This window comes from Elgaria multicarinata, chromosome 7, assembly GCF_023053635.1.
Source record: "Elgaria multicarinata webbii isolate HBS135686 ecotype San Diego chromosome 7, rElgMul1.1.pri, whole genome shotgun sequence".
In the NCBI taxonomy this organism is placed as follows: domain Eukaryota; kingdom Metazoa; phylum Chordata; class Lepidosauria; order Squamata; family Anguidae; genus Elgaria; species Elgaria multicarinata.
The window spans coordinates 57,200,321-57,224,925 of NC_086177.1; the positions used below are offsets into that span (position 1 = coordinate 57,200,321).

Sequence of the window (24,605 nt, forward strand, 5' to 3'; positions counted from 1 at the left end):
GGAAGAGGTGGGGAACCTTTTTCCTATAAACGGCCATTGACCCACAAAGTGTGGGGCAGGTGGGGAGAGAATCAGGGATCATACAGAAATAATAAGGTGTCTGATGGACAGAAACCCTGTTTAGGTGTTCAAAGTAAAGTGTGAGGGCTTTACTGGGACAGAGCCATACACACTACCCCTGCCTCCCCAAGTTCAGACCTTGTCGTGTTGAACTGGGAAACCTGAACAGGAGTTCTACTCATGGTTTCTTGAACCTAAGTAGAACTCTATGCACAATAAGGAACCCAGATAAGGCAGGGTAACCATAGTTATGAGTAATCACACTTTAGAGTTCTGTTTAGAGCTCAGGTGACATGGTTAACTGTGGTTAATCTAAAATGGAAGTAGACAGCCATGGCAGGGGATGGCAGGAGAGAGTGAGGGCACTATCCCAGAGAGGACGCTAAGCTCACTTGCATTCATTGAAACATAGTCATTTTCCACTGGTTGTATTACAGATTTTGTGTATTTTTTCATCGGCTTGCCTTTTTTTTTATAGCCATTGTATAATTCAGATATAAGTATTTTTACGGATTTCCTGTAAATGGAATGATAGATGTATACTTCATGTATTCCACACGTTGCCTCCATGTGGCTTCTTTTCAGTCAAACAATCACTGTAACTCATTCTTATAATCCATTGGCTTCTAGTGTCTCCTATTGCCTGACCCAATTCCTTTGTGTTTGTTTCACTGCTCAAATATGCAATTACATTGTAAAAGAGAAAATATGTTCTCCGCAAATGTTATTATGTATAGACATTTACTGCAGTGCTGTTAGTTTGGCCTTGAACTGGCTGGGCCCCTTTGGTTAGGATCTCATTGCACAAGGCTACTAAAGAGGCATGCTTCCTTCCCATCAGCACAATCCTATGTATGTATGTGTGCTTGGCAGTAAGTCTGCTGAGTTTAAAGGAATTTACTGCTAAGCACATTTACGAGCTCAGGGAACTCAATGGGACTTGCATCTGAGTAAACTTGCTGAGGATTGCAATCCTATACACACTTTATTTATATGTACGGCCCACTGAAAACAGTGAATAAGCATGCAGACGATTGTGCCCTGTTAACCAATAATAGCAGATTAGCAAGATGGGTTTAGTTTGATCTGCATCTAGGGCTTTATACATTATCCGATTCATGCTTTAGTTCCTTGAATGAAATAATCTTAAGTGCTCCTGTGTTGGATCATGGCTATTTACTTTATGTTTGTGCTTCCTCCTGTAGCCTACCATTATAATCAATGAGATTGGCTTGAGTCATTATGTTCAGGATCAGGTATTGGGATGCATTAGTAAGCATTCAAGTAAATTCCAATGGGACCAATATGACTTGGGGTTCATCTTCACCAAGCCGGATATTCCACTATGAAAGCAGTATATAAAAGGCAGGAGCCACCACACCAAGCAGGATATAGGGGTATGAAAGCGCTATGGTATGTGGTATATGATATGTGTCAAAGGGCCCCAATAGTGGTCAGTGCACTTCAATACAGTAGTAGTGTGGCTCCTGCCTTTTATATATTGCTTTCATAGTGGAACATCCTGCTTGGTGTAGATGATCCCTTAGAACCATTTGGCTGTGTTATTTAGCATCATGGGCATGCTAGTAATTATGTATACTGTGAATGGAAAACATACATCCCCAAACATGTGCTAGGGTACCATGGATAATCATAATTTCTGCTATGTGTTCCTGATGATTTGATTTGCCTGGAACATCTCCCATATTTATCATGCAGAATACTGTGTCCTCAGTACTGAATCAACTGTGAAACGGCCCCTAATCTGCTATTCTTGAATTTTTACAGGCAAATTAGGGTTGCTGTTGTTTTTATACAACAATAACAAATGCTGTTGTTGTCGTCGCCTTCCCTAAACCGGTGTCCTCCACGTGTTTTGCACTACAACTCCAAGCATTTCTGATCAATGGCCACACTATTATTATTTTTAAAGTCCGGAATATGTTGTTTAGGGGAGCGATTGGAGGATGAAAACCATTTGAAACATTTGTCAGAAGAATAAGGAATGTTGCAGCGGGTTTCATAAGGAGCTAAATGCAGCATGACTTCTTATGGTTTCTGCAGGAGGAACACCAAGGGTGGTGGTATCAGATAGGCAGACAGATCTTTAAACATCCACACGTGCAAGTCTGGCTAGATCTGGCTGCATTTCTCAAACCTGTGCAACAGTGTTCAAAGCCACATGTCCACACTGCAACGATGTCCACCTTTTAGATGTTGGCTGCAAGACAGTGTAGCCTTGGGCTTTCCCACAGCAATCATTAACGAGCAGCAGCATTGCCTGAACTCGCCATATTTGCTAATACAAATCATGTGAAAATGAGCTGACGCAGTCGTACTCTTATCTTTGACTGGACTGTTCAGGAGGTTGGGGACTTGTTTCACAGAAAACCGGTGTGGTGAACAGGTGAATGAAACTTGCTTGCTCCTGGTCCCGCAGCCTTTAAAATGTATTTGTTTCCAAGCACATTCTATTAAAACGTGCTGTCAGTTGGTGTTAAACAGCTTTAAACAGCTTCTGTTTTTCAGTTTTCTAAATGGATTGTGGGTTATTATATTTACATTACCTCCAGTATCAGAGTCAGTTGTTGGGGGTACGTGAGCAGTTGGGTGGTAGAGCAGTCCAGTCCTGCTTGTGGGTTTTCCATGGGCATCTGGTTGGCCAGTATGTGAAGAGAATACTGGACTAGATTGGCCTTTGGTCTGATCCTGCATAATCTCTTCTTACGTTAATTATATTTCATAAGCCATCTTTGGGGGGGGGGGGGGGGCTCTGCCCTGGAAGGCAGCTTATAAGTACTTTTCAATAGACAAATAAACAGTAAACTGGTAGTGGTAGTGACCATTTCACTTTGTGTCATGCTGAGGTTGGCCCTGGCCCATGGCATGCATTTTTGTGTATTAATACACCCATAGACACGCATCCAAATTGAGAATTACTGGCATTTCTTTACATTTCACCAAGGTTAACAAACATAACAGTGAAATAAAGAGTGCCTCTGAACATATGCAGAATGCTTTTCTCTCACCTTTGAGCAATTGCAGCCTCCCTCTCTTCTCCCTTTTTTTAAAAAATGAAGCTCTAGCTGCCCCTATTACAAGAAAACTACATTCTGTTTCCCTCCACACAACAATCCCTCCTCATTTTTCTGCCAGCAACTATTCATAAATGCCTATTTTTTGTTTGGGTTGTTCTTTCTTTCTTTCTTTCTTTTGCAACTCTCACCTACCTCCTCCTTGTTTTGGGCAAGCTATAAGCTAATTTGTGCCAAGACCTCACCAGGATTCAGCCAAGGGGGTCTTATTTTTTTTAATACGAGGGCTAAGTTACAGATAAAGTCCCTCTGAGCATTTTCCAAGTGCTTTCCACTCACCACTGAAGCCAGATTCCCTGCAAAAAAGGGAAAATACAAGTGACAAAACGGGCATAAGAAAGGGTAGCCAAGTCAGTGGAGTGGAAGGGGGGCAGTTTCTTAAGCTTACAGTACAACGTTCACAACTCAGGGCTTATTTCCAAGTAAACATGCAGAGGATCAGGCTGCAAACCACTTTGCAAAAACAACTAAGGTTGCAAAGTAGCCCTATGCAGATCTTCCCTTCCCCATAGGGTGAACATGTGGAGGACTGAGTGGTGGTGGGGAACCACTCCTGACCTTGACATCTGCACACACAGCCTGGCTCTCCCCCCTCCCCCAGCTGGTCTGTCTGCCGTGTGTTCAGCAAAGGCCTGAATGGGAATCTGGTTGTCCTCACTTTGGCTCTTCCAGGTAATTGGGACCTCTGGGTGACTGGCACTTCAGACTGTGTGGAGGAGCCTCCATTCAGTGCAGCTGACATGCCCCCTTCAGTCCTTTCCTGAATGTCAGGGCCAGGGGCACCAGGAAGCATGGCCCCATCCACCCTTCAGGCATCAGCCCTATGTGTAGAGCAAATGCATGAGTAGGACCAGGGCCAGAGTCAGTGGTTGGGCACCTGCCCAAGGCCCACACCCCAGCAGGGCCCCAAAGATGAGAGCCCCCCGGAGTTGCTCCTCCTCTTCCCCATTGCCACCTGTTACTTCACTTGCCTCTTGCTCCGGTCCAGACAATGATGGTGGTGAGAAGGACGAGCAGGAGATGCCCCCACCTTTTTGCTTGCTGGCTCTCTGCATGTCAAGCAAACAAGTTGTAGCAACAGTGAGAAAGAAAATGGGGAGCAATGGCATCTGGTGACAATGGGGGTGAGAAGGTAGGCTCACTGAAGGATGGGGCCCATTGAGGGTGTCTTGCCCAAGGGCCCTCCAAAACCCAGAGCTGGCACTGAGTAAGACTTCTGTCTCTCATTCCAATGTAGTTCCCAGGGTAGTTGTGGGCAAAGGTGAGAGTGGTACTGCAGCTGATGTCCTCTCTAAAAATGCTATAGAACTGATAAGCTACAATGAAGTTGTAGTCCTAATATTAACTGGAAATTTTGATAACCCCGTGCTACGCCAAACTACTTCCATCTTATGAGATTGATCTAATATTTAGATATGGTTTAAAACATTTTTTTTTAAAGGAGGAGCCATAATTCTTATCCTCTGCCAGCCAGGAAAATTCCAAATTGACATGAAAGATTAAAAATTGGTTAGGGACTGAATCCAACGCAGTTTTAGATACTGTTGCTTTCAGTTCACAGAAAGGTTGTTAATGAATTGGAGAAAACAAATCCCTTTACTGGTACAGAAATGATTTATTACCCCTTTCTGGACAGTGGTGCCAAAAGCATTTCCAGCAATGTGGAAATTCAGCAGAACTCCTATCACCCGCAGTCATTTTCAGTCCAATCACATTTTACTCCCCTTGAAAAGTGAAACTTTCAGAGCTGATGCAGAGGCCACGACCCCGTCCCTCTCGACCCAGAAGGCAAGGTACTTCGGTTATGGCCACTCAGTCAGTGTCTCCTGATGGTTTATTCATTGGGTTGGATTCCACACTGGTCAACTGCTAGAGGAATGGATTACCCCTCTTCCCTGCAGCCCCCACCTGCCCCCCCAAAATCTACTCTGGAGGACCTTCAGGAGCAGATTTGGAGCTCATAGGGAGCTGTAGGGTGTGGGGAGAGGATGGGGAAGTCCCATTGTGTGGGTGGAAGTCCCCTTGTACATGGCGACTTCAGCTTGCATGACTTTTGGCTCCAAGTCTTTGTCATTTGGCCCATAGTCCTTGTTCTTCCCATATGAGATCATGGATCAACTGAACTATCTAAGCAGCTTCCTCTCTCTCACTCCATCCATTTTCCATTTACCTAAGACTTATGTCAAGCTTAATAGTGTTTCAAACTGAACTCATTTTCTGAACATCCTCAGATTTTTTTATGCACAGTCAAGAATGAGCAAAGATGTTTGCTGCATGAGACATGGCAGCAGTGGGGTAGTGAACTGCAGGCACTAATCATGACAGTCCCCAAAGCCATGGATCCAATGGGAGCCTAGAAATGCAGGCTATGTTGTTCTATATCTCTCTGTGTGAATTATGAGTTTACCCAAGTGTGTATGTATTATACATATACACACACAATAGCATAACACCAAATCTATTAGCATCAACTGAGAGTCCTAGAATGGCGAGCTGGCGAAGGACATTGTATTGGTTAGCTTGTTGGACTTTGGCAGGAGGAACGTGAGATTGCATGAGAAAGGAAAAGAGAGGGAGACAACATGTTCCATCGGTGTGAGACCATCGGCTGAGCACTAGGAGAACCATTTTATCTCAAAAGACATCAAACAAGTTCTTGCCATTTTCATCTCTGTCGGCTGAGCACTAGGGAGAAGCATTTTATCTCAAAAGGCAACAAACAGGTTCTTGCCATTTTCATCTCTGTCGGGAGTAGATCTTTTGTAAAGCTAATGGGTCTTAATTACCCATTTAAGATGAAGCCACCCCCCAAATTCCTCGCATTACCACAGGTGTAGCTCTCAACAATATATGCAGATTTTCTGTGATCTTTGAGTTGGCCTAAAAGAAGATTATATGGATTTTTGGAACACTGTGGGTCTTGCTAGATGGGGCTTTAGCCCAGTGCGAGCCCTGGGCTCACCCCTGTGCGTCCAGATGATGCACAGGGTATCCCAGGCTCAGGCAGAGGTAACCCTCCCTGGGCCTGGGGTAACCGGCACCGCTTCTGGCCCAGTTTTTCCTGTGACAGGCATGTAGCCAGGTCCTCCGCTTTTCCCGGCTACGGCATTTACTCCCGAGTAGCCAGGAAAAGTGGCGGACGGGAGCACTGCGGCCATCAGGGCTACGGTGGAGACATGGGGGATGGAAATCGTGGCCTATGGGACATGGGGGAGGCGGGAAACAGAAGCCAGGGGAGATGGGGGGGAAAATCATGGCCCAGGAGACATCGGGCAGGCATCGAACATTGCGGGTGGTGGGGCAGGCAGGGGATCGTACATTTCAGCCCAGGGGACATCGGGCAGGCATTGGACATCGCGGGCGGGGCGGGCGGGCAGGGGATTGGACATCGCGGGCGGGGGGGGAATCGGGGGCAGGGGGAGCAGGGAACCCTTTTTTTAAAAAAAGAACCTACCTTCATTGTTGGTGCGCTCCTGCGCACATGGCCCCTTTAAGAAAGAAAACAAAATGGCCGATGTGACGGGGCTTTCCTTTACTCCGTTGCGTCAACGTGTAGACTGGGGCGACAGCCCGCGCTAGCTGCAGTGTGGGCTTGCCCCTCCTCCCAACCGGACTTTCAGGTAGGTCTAGTAAGGCCCTGTATTGTTGCTGGGAAAATCCCTTTCCCCCTTCTCCCCACCTCCACTACTGTGAATCTAAAAGCTAAGCTTAAGAGGAAACGAGGAAGAATAATGGGGGGCGGGCGGTAGCTGATGACATTGTCTCTAATGAAAAGGTCCTGGCATTTCATCCCAGTGAACCCTGGCTCCACTACACCACATTGGGTGGCCATGTGCCCTCTTTTCAAGAGGCCCATCCTCTGTTTGAAGGGCTGCCAGAGAATCATCCACTGTTTGAAGGCACCCTCTGTTTGAATCACTGTCCGCTCCAATTCCAGGTTAAAGATAAAGGACTGTAAGAACGGTTGCCCAGCTCCAGTTAGTACCTGGGCAGCAGACTGAAGAGGCAGGCATGCAGGTCACATGGTGCCTATCTTATGCACTATGGTGAGATGAACTGTATTTATTTGTATTTTAATAATAATAATAATAATAATAATAATAACAACGACATTTTAAGCAAATTGGTATCCTCTTTTTCTTTTTTTCTTTTTGGTGATATATTTCTTCTCTTTTGGTGACTTTTAGGTGGTCACCCTAAGCAAATGCCTCCCCTACCTCTGGCCACTCAAGATTCCCAAGACCCACAGCCAGTCAAGTTATTTTGTCACCTGAGGGAGAAAATCCCACAGATCCTCATTTGTAAAGGGGAATAGAGAAAATACAACAATAATAAATTAAAGATCAAACCATTGTTATGCAAATAATGCAGATACAGAATCCAAGCATTACAAGCTTCAGAGTCAGCTGCAGTTTTGCTTATCTCAAAAAACAAGTAGCATCTCTCGTGCATCCAAGTTTCAAGTACTTTCTCTAAGATTTCCTTGGAGATCCAGAGTCATCAATCTCTTGTCACTTGTTGTTTCTCAAAAGAATTGGGCTAATATTTTTGAGCCACTGCCAAAGTCCTTTGCCGTGGCCAAGATCCAGAAACACCATGTGATAAGCACTAGATGTCCAGTGGAGATTTTGGGCACTTTCCTTTTCTCTTTAGAAATACTCATCTCCAGGCCTAGGAGATGTTAATGTATTGTTTGAATATGTTTTATATTCTGTATTGAATTCTACTTAAAACATTTTATCTTAGCAGCCTTGTAGACTGTAAAGTGGAAAGTCAGGGGAATGCATTAGATTAGATTAATAGTGTTGCCAAATCATAACCCAGAGATTCCTCCACTACCATTAAATCTGCTGAATTGGGTGATGAGACAGCTTTTTTCACCAGTTTTTCCCCTTATGCTTTTGTCTATCCCGACTACCACCTGCCAAAGTGAGAAAGACTTCAAGGGTGTGTTTACATGGGGTGATATCCTGGGGATTGCCCCAGGATCATCACTGTGTGTCCACATGACGCACAGGGGATCCCAGGAGCAGGGAGGGATGATCACTCCCTTTCCCTGGGATCTCGCCCTAACCTTTAATCATGGTTTTTCCCTCGGTCTCGGGATGATCTTGAGACCGTGGGAGGTGTAACCCGCCATCCCGGTTTGTCCCAGTTCCATCGGGGGTGGGGTGGGGAAAGCGACAGCAGGGTGTGTGTGTGTGTGTTTTTAAAAAACTTACTTTTTGCATTTGAGCGCTTGTGCGCTCTTTTCATTTAAAAACCAAAACCAAAATGGCAAGTGCGATGGCCTCTTCCTCCCAGGACGTCGCACACCGCATGTAGACACAGACTGACGATCCCGGAAGTAGGTAAGTCCGGGATTGCCCCCTCTCCAGCCCTCTACACCTGTAGGTGTAGACATGCCCCAGGTGTGCCCCAGAGCAGGCAGAAGACTAGTGGGAAACCACAAGAAGCCACAACTGGATTTGCATGAATGAGCTGCATGTTCACTCCTGCTTGTCTCCTCTCACTGGTACAACTGCCTAAATAAATCATATATGGTTTATTTAGCATGTCATTGGAACCCAGGATCCTGGTTTGTTGTTCCTAAACAATCCAGGATGCATAAGCCTGGTTTGCAATCCTGGCTAGTGAAGGGAGCAACAAGCCAGGATCCCAGGTTCAGCTGAGCAAACAATTTCTAGTTAGTTTAGCAGTTGTGTTAGTGGGATTGAACAGGTTGTGTGCATTCACACACAACTTGTTCATGGTAAGCCTGCATTCTCCAGAATCTTGGCTTACCATTCTGCACAAGCACTGCATCTTCTCCTGAATTGGTAATGGATTGTATGTGTATGTCTGTGTGTAATCTCTAGGCTGCAACCCAACACAATTTAAAGAATTCTGTGGGTTGCAGCCTACAGAGATTGACTCATTCTGAAGTGACTTCAGCTGAAATCAATGGATCCCACCCCCTGCTGATCGTGCAAAGATAACAGGAATGAGCCCAGTGCTTCATTTCCAAAAGGACTGATGTCAGAAGTCAGGTTTGTCTTGAAATAAGGATTTCTGCCAAGCAGTTTGTTTACCTGACTGTGGGTAGCATCCAGATTTAAGCTTCATCAACCACTATGGTAGATGTGGACCATCCCATGTCTCGTCTTCCTATAGCTTCTCCAGCCGCTGAAAATGAATGCTGAATGCTGAATGATGTGAGCCAGGGTGGGATGGGGAACTCTAAAAAACAGCTGGAGGGACCTTCCATGAGTGGATCCCTTCTTTGCAACAAGGGCAGATCCTGTATCCAACCCCCAGAGAGCACGAGAGCTGCCTAGTTACTAAATAATGAGAGACACGTGCTCTCCAGGGTGCCTTGTTGTTATTGCTCCAGTTATTCTTGTTCTCAGCCTTGGCCCTGGAAATCATTTCTGAAGCTAAGACCACTGACAACCCCAATTCAGATTAAGCTCCAACTGATCCTCCCTTAGCAGCTACAAAAGGTTTCATCTGATTCAACTGAAAGAAAGACAGACAGACAGAAAGAAATAGGAAGAATGAGATGAAATGAATGTTGAAGTGCTGTGACCATTCATAAAGGCTTGGGAGGATCCAGTAGCTACACATTTACTACAGCTGTCTGGCTGTTTTTCCACTCCAGTTTCTTATCTCTTATCACAAGGTCAGCTTCTGGAATTCGCACTGATTTTCTGTTTTGAATATCCACCAGAAGTTGTCATGTAGGCCAGACCCGTTGTCTGTCACACACAGCTGCACTCTGAGCTATGCGCCATGCCAGCGATAAAGTCACTCACATGTTTTACTTGTGCCTAAAATTGGGTTTGATGTTGGACTTCTTTCTTTCTTTCTTTTTTTCTTTCTTAAAAATAGGATTTAAAAAAAATTAACGAGCCGGACTCAAGCAGTGTGGTTAAAAAATGACTCTTAAACTACGTGAAGGTTCTTGCTGCCGTAATAGTTTAAGAAGGGGTACTTTAGTTAGTCTGTTGCAGCAAAACCAGCGAAGAGTCTTGTGGCACCTTAAAGATTTGCTAATGTAATCTTTCGTGGGACTAGAGCCCATTTCATCAGATGCAAAAGATGTGATCCTTGGTTATTAGTTAATAGCAGTGGAATTAAAAATAACAACACATCCCATATGTGACTATTTACTTAGTGCTTAAAGTATGCAAACTAAATGCAGTAATGTTTCACAGCAGCAGTAATTAGTGATAACACTAATTAACACCAGTACTGGAGCAGGAAACTTTTGGCCTAGTTTGCAGTAGTGACAATGGGATCACAAGCAAGGGAATGAGTGTGCTGACTCCTGCATGTGCACCACTTCTGTTTTGAATCAGCTTTAATCAACAGTCCAGGAATATCCTATTCCTGGGTTGTTTAGGATTAAACAACTCAGAGTTAACCCCCAAAATCATTGATGGTTTGTTACTGGGTTAAACTCTTGGTTGTTTAGCCCTACAACAATCCAGAGTTCCAGGTTTAGCCATCACTTCAAACAACCCAGGAATGGGGCTTTCTTGAGTTGTTGATTTATTTATTTATTTATTTATTTATTTATTTAACTTATATACCGCTCCCATAGCCAGGGCGCTCTGGGTGGTTTACAGAAGCTGATTCAAAGCAGAAGTGACAAGTGTGTGGGAGACAGCGTGATTGCAGCCTCACCCACAACTGTGTTACATGCAAACAATCTCACTATCTTTATTCAGAACAAAATGAATAGAATTTAACTTTTGATTAGGGAATTTCACATTGGAGTTTCCCATAAAACTCCCTTTTTTCTAGGATGGCAACCTTTTCATTCCCTCCCCTCCCCCCACCCCCGGCCTTTACACCTATGTTTATCACAGCCTATCTTTTAGCTTGTGAATTCAAACATCATCTAACAAAAAATATCTACCTGACAATTGAGAATTACAGACTATGCAATCTGATGAAGTGGGCTTTAGCCCAAGAAACTTTATGCCAGTTTTTCCATGGGAATTGCAATCCAACATATCTGGAAGACACCAGGTTGGGGAAGGCTGCCTTATATCATAAATAAAGTTTGTTAGTCCTTAAGGTGCCACACAACTATTTGTTCTTGCTTTAAAGTCTTTTGAAAATGTACACACACGCATGCTGACTGAGAATGCTGAGAGTTCCTGTCCAATGTAACTGAATGGCCCCAGATAGGGAAAGGCTGTCATATAACAAGATTCTGAAAGAGTAGAAGAGACGACTCTACAAAGAAGAGGGAACCAATTTCCTCCCAGATTGGTTTATGCAGGGCTTTGACTGGGCCAGATGATGAATGATGGTGCCCTCTTCCAGTCCTTCCAAATATACCTTAAGGAGCATCATAGTTCTTTATTCGTTGTTGCATGGGCCAATGAGGCCTATTTCATCTTTTGTATTTTACTGCTGATAATTCATGCCATCCAGCACCCAAAATGTTTGAGAAGCATTACTTGAGTAGTATTTTCCCAGCAAGAAAAGACTGTGGTTTGCATTCTGGGAAAATGCAATATTTGTATTTCCAAAGTAGGAATTCTACACTGACAGAAGATATTCAGATTCCATGCGACACATGATTAAAAATTGAATGTTTCTTGATTTATAAACTCATTAATTTGGAAAGACATTTTGAGGAACATCTTGGAGGCCATTATTAACTGAAAGATTATATGTACACTTCATACATTAATTTTTGCTTTAAAAATAATAGAAATGTGATGGTAAGAAATTAATATCTTTTATTTATTCCTACCAAACATGAGCCATGGCCAGCACATTGTAGGGGTGGGGAGGGAGGAAGTGATGAAGGCGAGTCTCCTACGGTGGGCACAGGGCTGGGAAATGGAGCATGTCTTATATTTTCAGGTGTAGACAATGGTGGTCTACAAATTGATTCTTAAACCAGTGATCCACAAGGAAGAAAAATGGGGAGGAAACAGGGGTAACAGTGAGAAGTCCCCAATTTACAAATGATTGACTTCTGAATTTTGGCTGGATTTTTAAAAAATAATTTTTAAGATTTGGGGCTTTTTAGCCTAAAGGCTTCCAAATTGGATCCAAAGACACTGGACTGGACTGGTTCACTAAATATATATTTTTTCATCGGAAATGATCAGTCCTGATTGCTCCCAGGTACTCACTTTAATGGGTGAATTAGCAGATGATGTAGCCCAGGGGTTGACGCTGTGATGCCTTTGGTACCAAGGCACCCTCAAATACATCTTCTGGCACCTGTCAAGGTGCCATAACCTCCCAGTTAAAATAAAATAAATAAAATCTTTTCTTACTGAGAGCTTGGGTCACTGCGAAACAGATTTCTGTTGTTGGTGAAAACGGGGAGTTCAAAGGACCCTTTGGAACTAGTCATGTCTCCCATGGTAGCCATTTTGTAGAAGTGCCCAGGGCAGTTACTGAAATTGCCCAGTATGCCCACAGCACCAAAAGTTTGCTTACCCCTAATGTAGCTGATGGCAATTCCCATTTTTAGTTATGGCAGCGTTTCTTTAGGGCTGCCCCCCTACCCCAGGCAATGTAGTTTTTATTTATTTATTTATTTATTTATTTATTTATTTATATTTTTTATATACTGCTCCCCATTCAAAAATTTCAGAGCAGTGAACACATTAAGAATGCATTTTTATAAGAAACCTATATGTACTTAAACTTTTCGTGTTGTTTCTTTGCTGCAGGTGATGCCTGGCCGGGGAGAGAGCGCCAGTCCCGAGACCAGCACGCTCAAATATTCTGGCCAGGAAGGGCTGTACCCTGGCGTCAGCCTGTCCTCCACTGCGGAAGTGACGGCCTCTGTGAGACAGGATCCTTCCTGGTGTGCCTTGACTCTCACATGAATTGGTGACAAAACCACGGTGCTGGATACTTGCACTGGGCAGCCGCCATCAACACTTGCGTTGTGTCTTTAGTCGTCGTTGTATCAAGCAGCCCAAGAAGCAATGACAATGATGACAGGCTCATTCCTTGCCAGTCGTATCTGCGCCTTGATTCTAGAGGTGTTTACTTCCTCCCCTCACCCACCCACCCACCCATCCTGGCCTTTCTTTGATTGCCCACGTCCTCAGCTATGCAAGAAAATCAAGGGAGCCCGAACCACTTCTATTAGCTCGACAAGGAGGAGTGCCCATCTGCACTAGATCGTCACCACAACTACTACCCATGCTCTTGTGTATTTGTTTCCACTCCTGCTCGACCAGCATCCAGGATCCACTTGGTGTTGACATTATTTTTTTTGTAGACAAATAGGCAAAGCTTGCATTGCATAGTGCAACATAGAAGAGCTAAACGAGTGTGCGGCTTGTTCCAATGCGCATATCTTGAACTTGGTGGTTTGATGTGATCTCCTGTCGCAGGTCAGTGTTCCAGCTAGTGCCTTCTGCTCTCACAACATGCCCATATCTCTGACTAGCTTTTCTGAGGCAGACTTCCAATACAGCCCAATGAAGGAAATCACATTTGGTACACCCCTCCCGAGTTAGAACTTGCTAACAAGAACTTGGTATAAAATATTTGCATTATTGTTTTTTAACCTATACTGTGATGGAGGAGGATAGAGTGTCTATGTTGTGACTGTACTGTATGTAGTCAGTCAGAATTTGTAAACAGGGTAGCATTCAGATTTTTTCTCCTTCCATATATACGATAATTTTGTTTTTTTGTTTTTTTTTTATAAAAGTGCAATTTGTGTTGCAGCAATCAGTGTTAAATCACAAGCATAAGATTTAACAACAGTTTTTATATGAATGAATGGAATGAATGTAAACATTTTAACTTAATGGTACGTAAATAATTTAAAAGAAAAAAGTTAACTAGGCATCCTTATAGGGTTTTTTTATTGCAACAAAAACATTCTACTTCTGTGTTTCTGATTTTTAAAACAAAAGTTTCAAGAACAAATGTTTTCTCAGGAAAAAAAATGACCCTAACTGTCTATCCGGTCATAAGCTTTTATATATAACTACACATTCATCCCCCAATATCTTGCCACTGAATAAAGTATGTGCTAGAAAAGTATCAATTGCAGTAAAACTTTACTACCTAATGGATAAATATGTAAATACTCCATTAAAATATTGAGGCATCTTTAAAATATTGGATGCAAGCTGTATGATGTAGCTGACCCATAGCTAGGTTGGCTTACATTTTTAAAACAAAACAAAACAATGGGATGTCATGTGGAAAGTTGTTTTCATCAGAGGTTTAAAAATAAAAGGGTTATGTGTTCCTTTGTACAATCTTATTTCTCTTTAGTATATTTACAAAACAGGGGTATGCTCAAATTTGCAAAGGAATTGGGTAAGTAGATGTTGGAATTTTCAAAAGAATATTCAAACCCCTCTACCATCTACACATGCAAATAATAATAACTTCCCTCACTTATTGCCAACCATCAACACCACAGACAGGAATGGGCAAGTTTGAGCTACACAGTGTGTAGGACAGATTTTTAATATTTTGGCTGGTCCTAATAAAAGTATTGCCCAGTTGTGGATTTTGGAAGGGGTGGTGGTTCTCATGGACCAATCCTCTTTGCTTATTATGTATATATTATTGATCTGATCTAAGGTACTTGGGTACTAAGGTACTTGGGTCAGATCCATCAATCAATTTTCATAATTCTAGTTACTGTAATACTAAAGGACATGGGGAAGCAGGGACTGGAAGTTATACAAATAAGGACTACCATGTGCACTACAGGAATTTTGTGACACACATCAAAAGATCTGAGCCTGTCTTCTTGTCTAGCCTATTAATATATTGTAGTCCCAAGGCTGCACAAATGGGTTTCTTTCTTCCTTCCTTCCTTCCTTCCTTCCTTCCTTCCTTCCTTCCTTCCTTCCTTCCTTCCCTTCCCTTCCCTTCCCTTCCCTTCCCTTCCCTTCTTCTTCTTCTTCTTCTTCTTCTTGGATGCTGTAGGTGAATTAAACGTTTAGGAACAAGGGAATCCGACCCATACTGAGTCAACTCTATTGGTTCATCTAGCTTGACATTGACTCTACACTGACGGCAGTGGCTCTCCCAGGAGATGTCAGAGATTGGACCTGGAGAGGGAAAATCTCTTGATCCTTGTCCTCTGGAATGCAAGGGTGAGGCGGTTCTATGCCTCCTCCAGATGAGTAAGGCAGGCAGGCCTGGAAGTCTGGCACCCTGGATTGCTGCCAAGGTTGCCTTTATGATTAGGGTGGCCCTGTGTTAACTTTATCTCAGCACAGTGCTAATGCAGAGGACCTTTGTACAGCCTGCATTTTGAATAGGCAAATAAGCAATGGAATAGGAAGGGCAGGATTGGGGATGAAGGTTTTCATTACCATCAAAGTGGCTCACTAGATCAGGGGCAGGCAACCTGGTGCTTTGGACTCCACATCCCATTAGTCCCAGCTAGCATGCCAATGGTTGGGAATTATGGGAATTGTAGTTCGAGATCTCTGTAGGGCACCAGGTTGGGAGGCTAAAACTCTTGAGGTTTCATCACAGCCCTGCTCCTGTGATGTATAAGCTCAGGTATCCCTAATACTAAACCTCCAGTGGAGCTAATCCCAAAAGGGAAGGGAAGCAACCCTCTACCCCAGTGGACCAGAAATGCTCTTAGAAAGATCACAGCAACCCACACTCAAGGTTGAGTATGGATGTAATGTGGCTTCTTGTTGAATCCTGGGTTGTTGTGAGTTGTGTGAACCCAGCTAGAAACCATGGTTTGTTAACAACAAACAAGCCATAGTTCACAACCTAACAACAAACAATGGGCTCTCTTCGTGGTTTGTTCATGGTTAACAAGGATGGTTTGTTGTGGTTAGTTTCAGACAACACAACAACCCACATTTCAACATCAACCCAGGGTTCAACAATAAGCCACACTAAAACCATACTCAGCCTTGAGTGTAAGTTGTGTTGTGTGGATCCAGCCTTCTTGTTACCCTTCAATCTCCCCTTCAATTGTTGGCCCTCTCCTTGCCATCTCTGTCTTCTTGCTTACCCCCTTTTTATGGCACTATGCATTCCTTCGTCAAAATAAGATGATGATGTCCTAGAATAATACCCTGTTTTGTTAGTGGTTTATTTCACTATCAAATCATAGTTTGGAGACAGGGTCCATCTGAGGGAGCTCCATTCTGTATGGGCAACAATCAATAAGTGAAGTCTCATATCTACCATCTATCCCTGGGATGGGCAACTTTTAACCGCCCAGATATTGTTGGACTGCAAGTCCTATCAGCCCTAGCTGGCATAGCCAGTGGTGAAGCATGATGGGAGTTGTAGACCCAAACATCTGAAGAACCACAAGTTGCTAACTCCTGATCTATTCAGTGGTACAGACAATTTTTTATTTTTTATTTTTATTTATTACATTTTTATACCACCCAAAGCTGAAGCTCTCTGGGCAGTTCACAAAAATTAAAACCATAATAAAAAAACATGTTAAAAGCACAATTACAAAATACAGTATAAAAAGCACAACCAGGATAAAACCACGCAGCAAAATTGATATAAGATTAAAATACAGGGTTAGAACAGTAAAATTTAAATTTAAGTTAAAATTAAGTGTTAAAATACTGAGAGAATAAAAAGGTCTTCAGCTGGCGACGAAAGCAGTACAGTGTAGGCACCAGGCGGACTTCTCTGGGGAGCTCATTCCACAACTGGGGTGCCACAGCGGAGAAAGCCCTCCTTCTAGTAGCCACCTGCCTCACTTCCTTTGGCAGGGGCTCACGGAGAAGGGCCCTTGTAGATGATCTTAAGGTCTGGGCAGGTACGTATGGGAGGAGGCGTTCCTTCAAATAACCTGGCCCCAAACCATTTAGACAAAAGCAGCAGGTGCTAAATCCAACATTAGCATTGATCCAGCCTCAGGTGTGAACTGATAATGTGGTGCATTGGGCTGCTGTGAGCACAAATTGCCTGCATGTCTATGATGAAGTGGATGAGAAAAAGCAACACATGAATGGCAGGTTATGAGCAGACAGCACATTTACCATACGTACAATCAAGCCAAGCAGGAGGAAAGCCTGCATGAATTAACAAATTCGTCCCTTCACCTAATAAGTCATCTATATTATCTCTTAATAGCAACTTGTGGCCCTCCAAAAGTTTTAGCCTACAACTCCCTTCATTCCTCACTATTGTCTATGCTGGCTAGGGCTGAAGGGAGTTGCAGGCCCAAATATCTGGAAGGCCACAAATATCCCATCTCTGTCTTAATATATTTTGGAAAAGTGGAAAAATCTTTTGGGAGTAAAGGAACATTTCCCCACCGCATTCCACATGATGTGGATCTTAATATTTTTTTTCCCAGTCTCTCCATGTTTAAAGGCTGAATGCCTTGATTTGAGTCTCAACATGATGGCTGATGGATTCATTACGTTCATTAACAGATGCACTTTTTGACCTGTATCAAAGGGCAAATATGTATACTAAATGGGAGTAATGAAAGCAGATGTGATAAAAGAAACTGATATCATGGAATATTTCTCCTTGTCATGCTTTTTTGCTGACTGTATGGAAAATAAGATCACTGAAATACAGGTAGAATTGTTCAAGCACCTCAAATATACTTTTAAATGGAGTTCACACATTCAACTTGGAGGAGTGATTTGTAGTCATCCATCCATAGCAGCATGTGTCTGACAATTTATTGTCTACCATATAGGAAAAGTCAAACATCTATTAATGCTGGCATACCTTATACTGAGTTTGACCACTGCTCCATCTTGCCCTAGAGAGCCTGACTGGCTTCAGCCCTCTGGGACAACCTCCCCTGACCAGATGCCCCACGGATGTGTTGGATAACAACACCCATAATCTCCAGCCAGCATCACCATTGGGAAGGTGTTTGGTATGATGGGAGATGTAGCCCAGCTCACCCGGAAAAGACCAAGTGGAGAAGGCTGCTCTGGGGTCCCAGACAGGGGCATTTCCCAAACCTGCTGACTTCGGTCCTTCCGACATATTGGCCAGAACTGAAATAGCAACCTGTGCATACACAACTCAGGAAGTATCCAATGTTAGTAGACCTATTAAAATGAATGAGACTGAAGTTAGTTGTGACACTAAATCCCATTCATGTCAATAGGTCTACTCTATGTAAAACTAACATTGGTTATACTACCCCCTGTGCTGTATTGCGCATCTTCCCCAAATTTATTTTGATTTTTATAATGCTATGTTTTATTGCAACCTTAATTCTATGAATGCATAAAAGAATAAGTATGTGCTCTCACTTAAATTGAAGTAAACCTGTCTTCCAGGGGTAGGTTCAGAAAGATCTCTACCAAGCTAGTTTCTTTTGGAGAGTGGTGGTGTCTTTGGGGGCAGTCCCACACACACTTACATGGGAGTAAGTTCCATTGACTACAATAGGATCTTCTGAGTAAACATGGATAGGCTTCGTGCTATTTGTACGATCATGTTTAGTTAGCCATTGGAGAGGTATTTCAGCAGGGTGAAGGAAGAGCAATAAACCTTCAAAGGGCTTTTGCTGAAACAGGCAAAATAGTTGTCATGATTCTCTTTCCTCATCTGTGGAATTCCACCCTTGAGAATCTGATGTTATTGTTATTTTTAAAAAAATGCCAGCCATAAGTATGGATCATTTTCTTCCTGGAAATGTCTTTAACAGTCAACATATCTTTCAATCTGTACATACTAGAACAGCAGGAACATGGGTGAAAACTATTTTCTGACAATATTTTTTGGTCATTAATTGATAAGGAAAACCTTTTAAGTACACTTTTGACCTAGAATAATACAGCCTCACACCTGTTCATTTACTCAAATAATTCTTTGACCCAAATGGTAGGGCTTTAACTCCATTTTCTCTTTGGAAACCATACAGGTCATTTTTATGCCAGTTACCCAGAATTAATTGTGAACCTGCTTGTGTCTCTCCAATATCTTCCCTTTGATACAATTACTACTTTTTACTTATTTATATTTTTAAATTCTTAATCATTAACATTTGGTGTTTGTATTTCATAATAAGACATATTATTTTATGAGAGGTGGATTAACATTTTTTCATTTGTCTTCCAGCATGTCCAATAAAGCAAAATCAGCTATTTCCTAAAAACCTAGTACATCCTCCCAGGCAGATGATTTGCAGGATTAGGGACGGAAAAACTACACCAACAACCAATCACAGCAGTTGAATACAGGAGAAATTCATGTTCCTCTTCTCCCAACATTAGCCTCTTAAACATGGGATAAGGGTGATTCAAATGCAGAAACCTGCTTTGCTTTACAGATCACCTCTTGCTGCAAAGGTGCACATATAAATACGTTACAAATAACTGGATGTCAAGTGACTTCAGCTATTTTAGGTCTATATTGTTTGTGGCAGAAGATAAATGGAATTCATCTGTATTTTACAGAATAGGCTTGTTTTTAAATTTTCCCCTCTAAAAGATTCAAACAGACTGTCAAACCTTGTTTCCTTATTTTACTGATGACGAATTGAGACAGTACTGTGTGAATCAAAAGCAACCTTATGCAGATCTTCCAGTTTCAGTGGCTCAAAAAACCATCAGCAATATCAGAGGGCTCACTGAGATTCTATGTAGACATGTACACAACTGGTTCACATATCTGTTAACATGCGGTTGTGAGAATGGTTGTGTGGAGAAACTCTGGTAGTGGCACACTGATGTGCATATGAATCAGAGCAAATTACTGGTTAAAAGGTTCTAATTGGAGAGAAGAAACCAGTGGGTACCTATAGGGAATAAATCATTCAATATTTTTAGTAGTTATCTGGGAGAGGAAAGTAGGGGTGTATTGATCATATTTGTAGATGTATTTATTTATTTCACTTCTATACTGCCCAATAGCCAAAGTTCACCAAGCAGATGTTATCAAGCATAGTTTATATAGAGAAATGAACTGGATTATCTCAGAAACTGGAAATAATAGAAATGAAATGAGATCCCACCATATCCAGCCTAAGGGCTTCTTCAGATGAGTGTTTTATCGATAAAGCATTCTTCTCACGCATCTCCCACTCCTTCTGCTCTTTTTTCCATCACAAAATGAGCCTCATCAAATCTGATTTTTTGGGGCTATAACAAAACTTGCTGCCGTTTCCTGCTGTATGCAGGAGAAGCTGCATGATAAAAACGCCCACTGAATGGGCCATGTGGTAATTGTTTGCCTCCTCTTTCTTCCCCGTTGAAGAAAGAGGAAGCTGCTCATCCCTGTGGGACAGAAGCAGGAGGCAAAGCAACAGTAGGGAAACGGGATTTCCCCTCCCTCCCAATGATCCTCTGTGTTTATGCATTTGGGAACAAACCTGACTTCAGTTCATCAGCTGGAAGCCATCTAAGCAAGATAGTTAATGGGGATGGCTAGATCTGAATATAATACACCAGTGCTTTATGATCTGCGCTGGATACCAGTCTGTTTCTGGGGCCAATTCAAACCGCTGAAATTAACCTACAAAGTCCTAAATGGCTTGGAGCCAAGTTACTGCCCAGATCCTAAGATCATCCTCAGAGGCCCTTCTCTGGGAGCCTGGCTACTATGGAGAGCTTTTTCAGTGGTGGCACCCCATCGTGTCTCTGGTGCTTACATTGTGGTCTTTTCAGTGCCAGGTGAAACCCTTTTTAGTTTCTCAGGCTTTTTAGCCTGTTGGTTTGAAAAAAAATATGTTAGTACATTTTTAGATCTGCTGATATTAACCTACAAATTTTAACCCTGATATTCCCCATTTCTGTTGGCTTTTATCTTGGTCCTTACTCTGATTTTATTCTGTTTTAAAAGTATGCATTTTAAAAATTATGTTTTCCTGTGTCCGTGTGTTTTGAGGTTTTAAGTTCGCTTTGTGAATTGCCCAGACAGTTTTGGCTAATGGGTGATATAGAAATGTAATCCATCAATAACATTTGGTCATAGATAGTAGGCAGAAATGACAACGTGGCTAGCTCCCATCAAGGCTGTTTGAGAAAACAGTGAAGCACACTAGAGATGTTGACAATTTCTCCCATGAGGTTGCTGCAACACTTCAGGAAACCCAAGAAGCGAATCTTCAGTTAATATAATGTGTGAACAAGGCCATAGTCTCAGAAATTGGAAAAATGACATCATGAAAGGGCAACTTGTCCACCAGCAACCCCACTAGCCCACTAGGCTGGGACCAGCATGGGAGAATTCAATTAAATAATATTCCCATCGTGTTCAGCTTTTTTCTTCTCTCTTTTCTTCTGGGCATGATGTGAAGCAGTCCTTTCTTCATGTTACTCTGAGATTACCTTCATACAATAAGTGGTGTAATATAAGGACTTTAAAACAACAAGCCTTACCTTTCCACTTGCCCTCCACCCCCAAATGCAAACAAAACATAAATTCTGTTGGGAAGCAGCAGGGCAAAGGTCCCTGGAGCTGTGTTTATTGCACAATGTTGGTCCAATAAAAGTGTACTTTGCCCAGGATTGACAGAACGGCAAGAAAGACCCACGCGCTATACTTAAAGACCTTCCTTTTATTAGGATGAGTGATTTATAGGCCTGATTTGGTATGGAGTTTGGGCTTTATGACAGGACACTGTACTATAGCACAGAAACAAAGGCCGTTAGCAGGGAAGCAGCAGGACAAACTGTAATGGCAGAGCTGCAGGACAAGCTAGTGAAAGCACATTGCATTCTGTGTCAAGACAATGACAAGCCTGTATGTTTGAAACCTGAAATAATTTCTCCTGATGGTGTGAAATGTGGTTTGAGGGATCTCTTGTAGATTAATATTATTGGCTGACTTAAAATTTGGAAGCAGATGGCACACATGCATAATGGCAACTGCCCTTGGGGACTAGCCCCTCTAGCTCCCCTGTCTCCTCTCAAATCTTGCAGCCTCCACATAACAGTCCTGCACTTTACAGGGCAATCCTATTGTTATCTGGAGCACTCCAACATTTCCTAAACCAGTAGGTGAGAGCCACACACAGCTCTTTTGGCTCCTCACTGCTGCAGCACTACTGAAATTCACGGTGGTGTAAAAATAAATAAATGGTTGTTTACCACTATGGAGCACTAAGTAGGTCAAATTTAGTTAAACTACTGGACTTCTTTTGCTGCCATCGCACAGAATTCTGCAAGGCAGTGGTGACAGCAAGAGTGTGGCTCACAGGTGAAGTCCTGGGGTGGGGGTGATATTCGCCACTCCTTTCCTCCTGGATTTCCTCAAAAACAAACAAACACAAACAACAACAACAACACTTCCTTCCTTTTGTGAGCAATGGAAAGGAAACATTTAGATGAGCTCTCAGGCTTGTCTAAATACTCCCGCATGTTTGGGGCAGGGAGAGATTTGGGTGCTGCGTATCCAAAGTTTTCCTCACTGTACCCATGCCATACTTTCAAAGCCTCCAATCCTCCCTGAGGTTAGAGGGAAGGGCCACAGAAAGATCCACAGAGGCAGGGAGGAGAGAACCTGTATTCTGCCTCCTATCTCAGAGGGAGGGGGAAAACTTGTTTCTCTGCATCCATAGGACTGCAGCCCAAGGCTCCCACCAGAACTAATGCCAGTGGGTGGGTCGTATGTGGCTCCTATGTCAGTGGAGCAGTGAATCACTGTTTTTAACTTTTGTAAACCACCCAGAGAGCTTCGGCTATGGGGCAGTATATAAATGTAAATGTAAATCATCATCATTATCATCATCATCATCATCATCATCATCATCATCATCATCATCCACTCCGGGTTTGAATCTGGAAGCGTGGATGAAATTGGCAAGTTCTTTGACAAGTAAAGAATATTATTTGTTATTTATTTAAAACATTTATATCATGCCCTATATCATTAAGATCTCAGGGCAGCATACAGATAAAAGCATACAGTATAAAACAGTAAATATACACAGCTAAAAACAAATTAAATATGGCTCTGCTGGGCTAAAGTAGTAGTGCCTGGCGAGGATGAAACTGACAAGGATATTTACAAGAGGGGAAGATGCCTATGTGAGGCTACATAGTGGACTTGTGATTTTGCGTATTTGCATAAGATCACTGATAAAAAAACATAATTAAACAATTAAAACCCCATTTGTGCAAATTTCAAGTCCCCCTCCAAAAAAGTCTGCAGGACCCCAAAAATGCACAAACCATATCCAAAATGGCGGCAGGGGGGAATCTGCTACAAACCACCACCACTTCTCAGAATAGAAACATTGCGGAGTTCCATCTGGCTTGAACAGAATGGAATTGCCAGCATTGCTCCTCCCTACTGATGGTATGTCTACATCACCAAAGGTTTCCACCCGTGACACAGACAGATGTCATCCTGCAGGCAGAGTGACAGTTCTACAACATCCTACAGCTGATGCTTTGTAAATCTGAAAAATCTTATTGGCCTTGAATTTTCTGATTCCCTATTGACATAACCTCTGAAGTCCCTGTTTACCCCACTCAGCTTTGCAGTTAATAACTTTCATTTGTCTTTGTGATGGTTCAAGCATTGAAATCTATTTTGGGGGCTACACGGATACAACATGTGTGCTTTAAGAAATCATCATTGATTCCTAAATTAACTTGGAAAGAATTAGATCTGCTGGAGGAGGGAGGTTTGAACCCTGCCATTTAAAGTGTAGCTTGGAGTCTTCCCTAGCCAGAGGAGACTCCACAGCTCTTCCTTATGCCTCCTCCCAAGGAAGTTAGAAATACTTTGCATGATGTCTGTTCAGACATTCTGCAGAATGTTACAGGGAAAGGAGTTCCATTTCCATCAGAAATGCACTTTCCCACAACCAAGCCTGGAAGTGAGGGATTAAACAGTGATTTCATCTTGGGATGCAGCACAAACTGCACCAGCTGTTTCCAGAATATATCGTATATCAGGAAAGAAACTTAACTGAACATGCTCTTGGTAAATCCATATCAATGAGTCCCAAAACTGACTTCATATTCTGCATTTTCAGAAGAGTTAGAAATATATTTGGGGGTAAATTAAACAAACCAGATTTGAGGAAGTCATGTTTTTCTCTTCTCTCCTAACCCTCTGCAAACTTCCCTAAAATTATTATCATGTAATTAATGTTTTAAAGTATTTACTGTCCATAGGCTTAGAGAACTGAAAGATGTTCTTGTGAATGACAAATGTTTTCTTTAGTTGTACACATATGTTTTCTTGTGATTAAGAGAGGAAGCCAGACTTCCTTCTTCTCAAGCCATGCCAGACATAAAGTCTCACATCTCCAGACCCTCACAGTCTTCTGTAGTCCCTTTACGGTCCATGTCTCTTTTTCTCATAGATCCGCATCTTGATAATCTGGGGATGAGCAGATGATGGTAAGGCAGCTTCACCAGTAGAAGCACTCATCCGCTGTGGAGTACATTAGGCTCTGAGAGTGCTTTCCCAGAGGTTAGCATGCTGATGTGCTGAACATTTGCATTTTATATGGGACTCGGCTAGTCCTCATGCTCATTGCTCCTAGTCCATATCAACTGGCAGGGACAGTGAGGA

General features: G+C 42.6%; 1 protein-coding gene across 1 annotated transcript in view; it reads left to right on the forward strand.

The window, feature by feature from the left end:
• GATA6 (GATA binding protein 6) overlaps positions 1–13,191 on the forward strand; it is a 38,506-nt gene extending 25,315 nt beyond the window's left edge. Inside the window, exons 6-7 of the mRNA XM_063129826.1 lie at positions 3,507–3,514; positions 12,845–13,191. Coding sequence (XP_062985896.1) covers positions 3,507–3,514; positions 12,845–13,003 — 167 coding nt within the window. The 3' untranslated portion in view covers positions 13,004–13,191. The remainder of the gene's footprint in view (positions 1–3,506; positions 3,515–12,844) is intronic.
• The last annotated feature ends 11,414 nt before the right edge of the window (positions 13,192–24,605 follow it).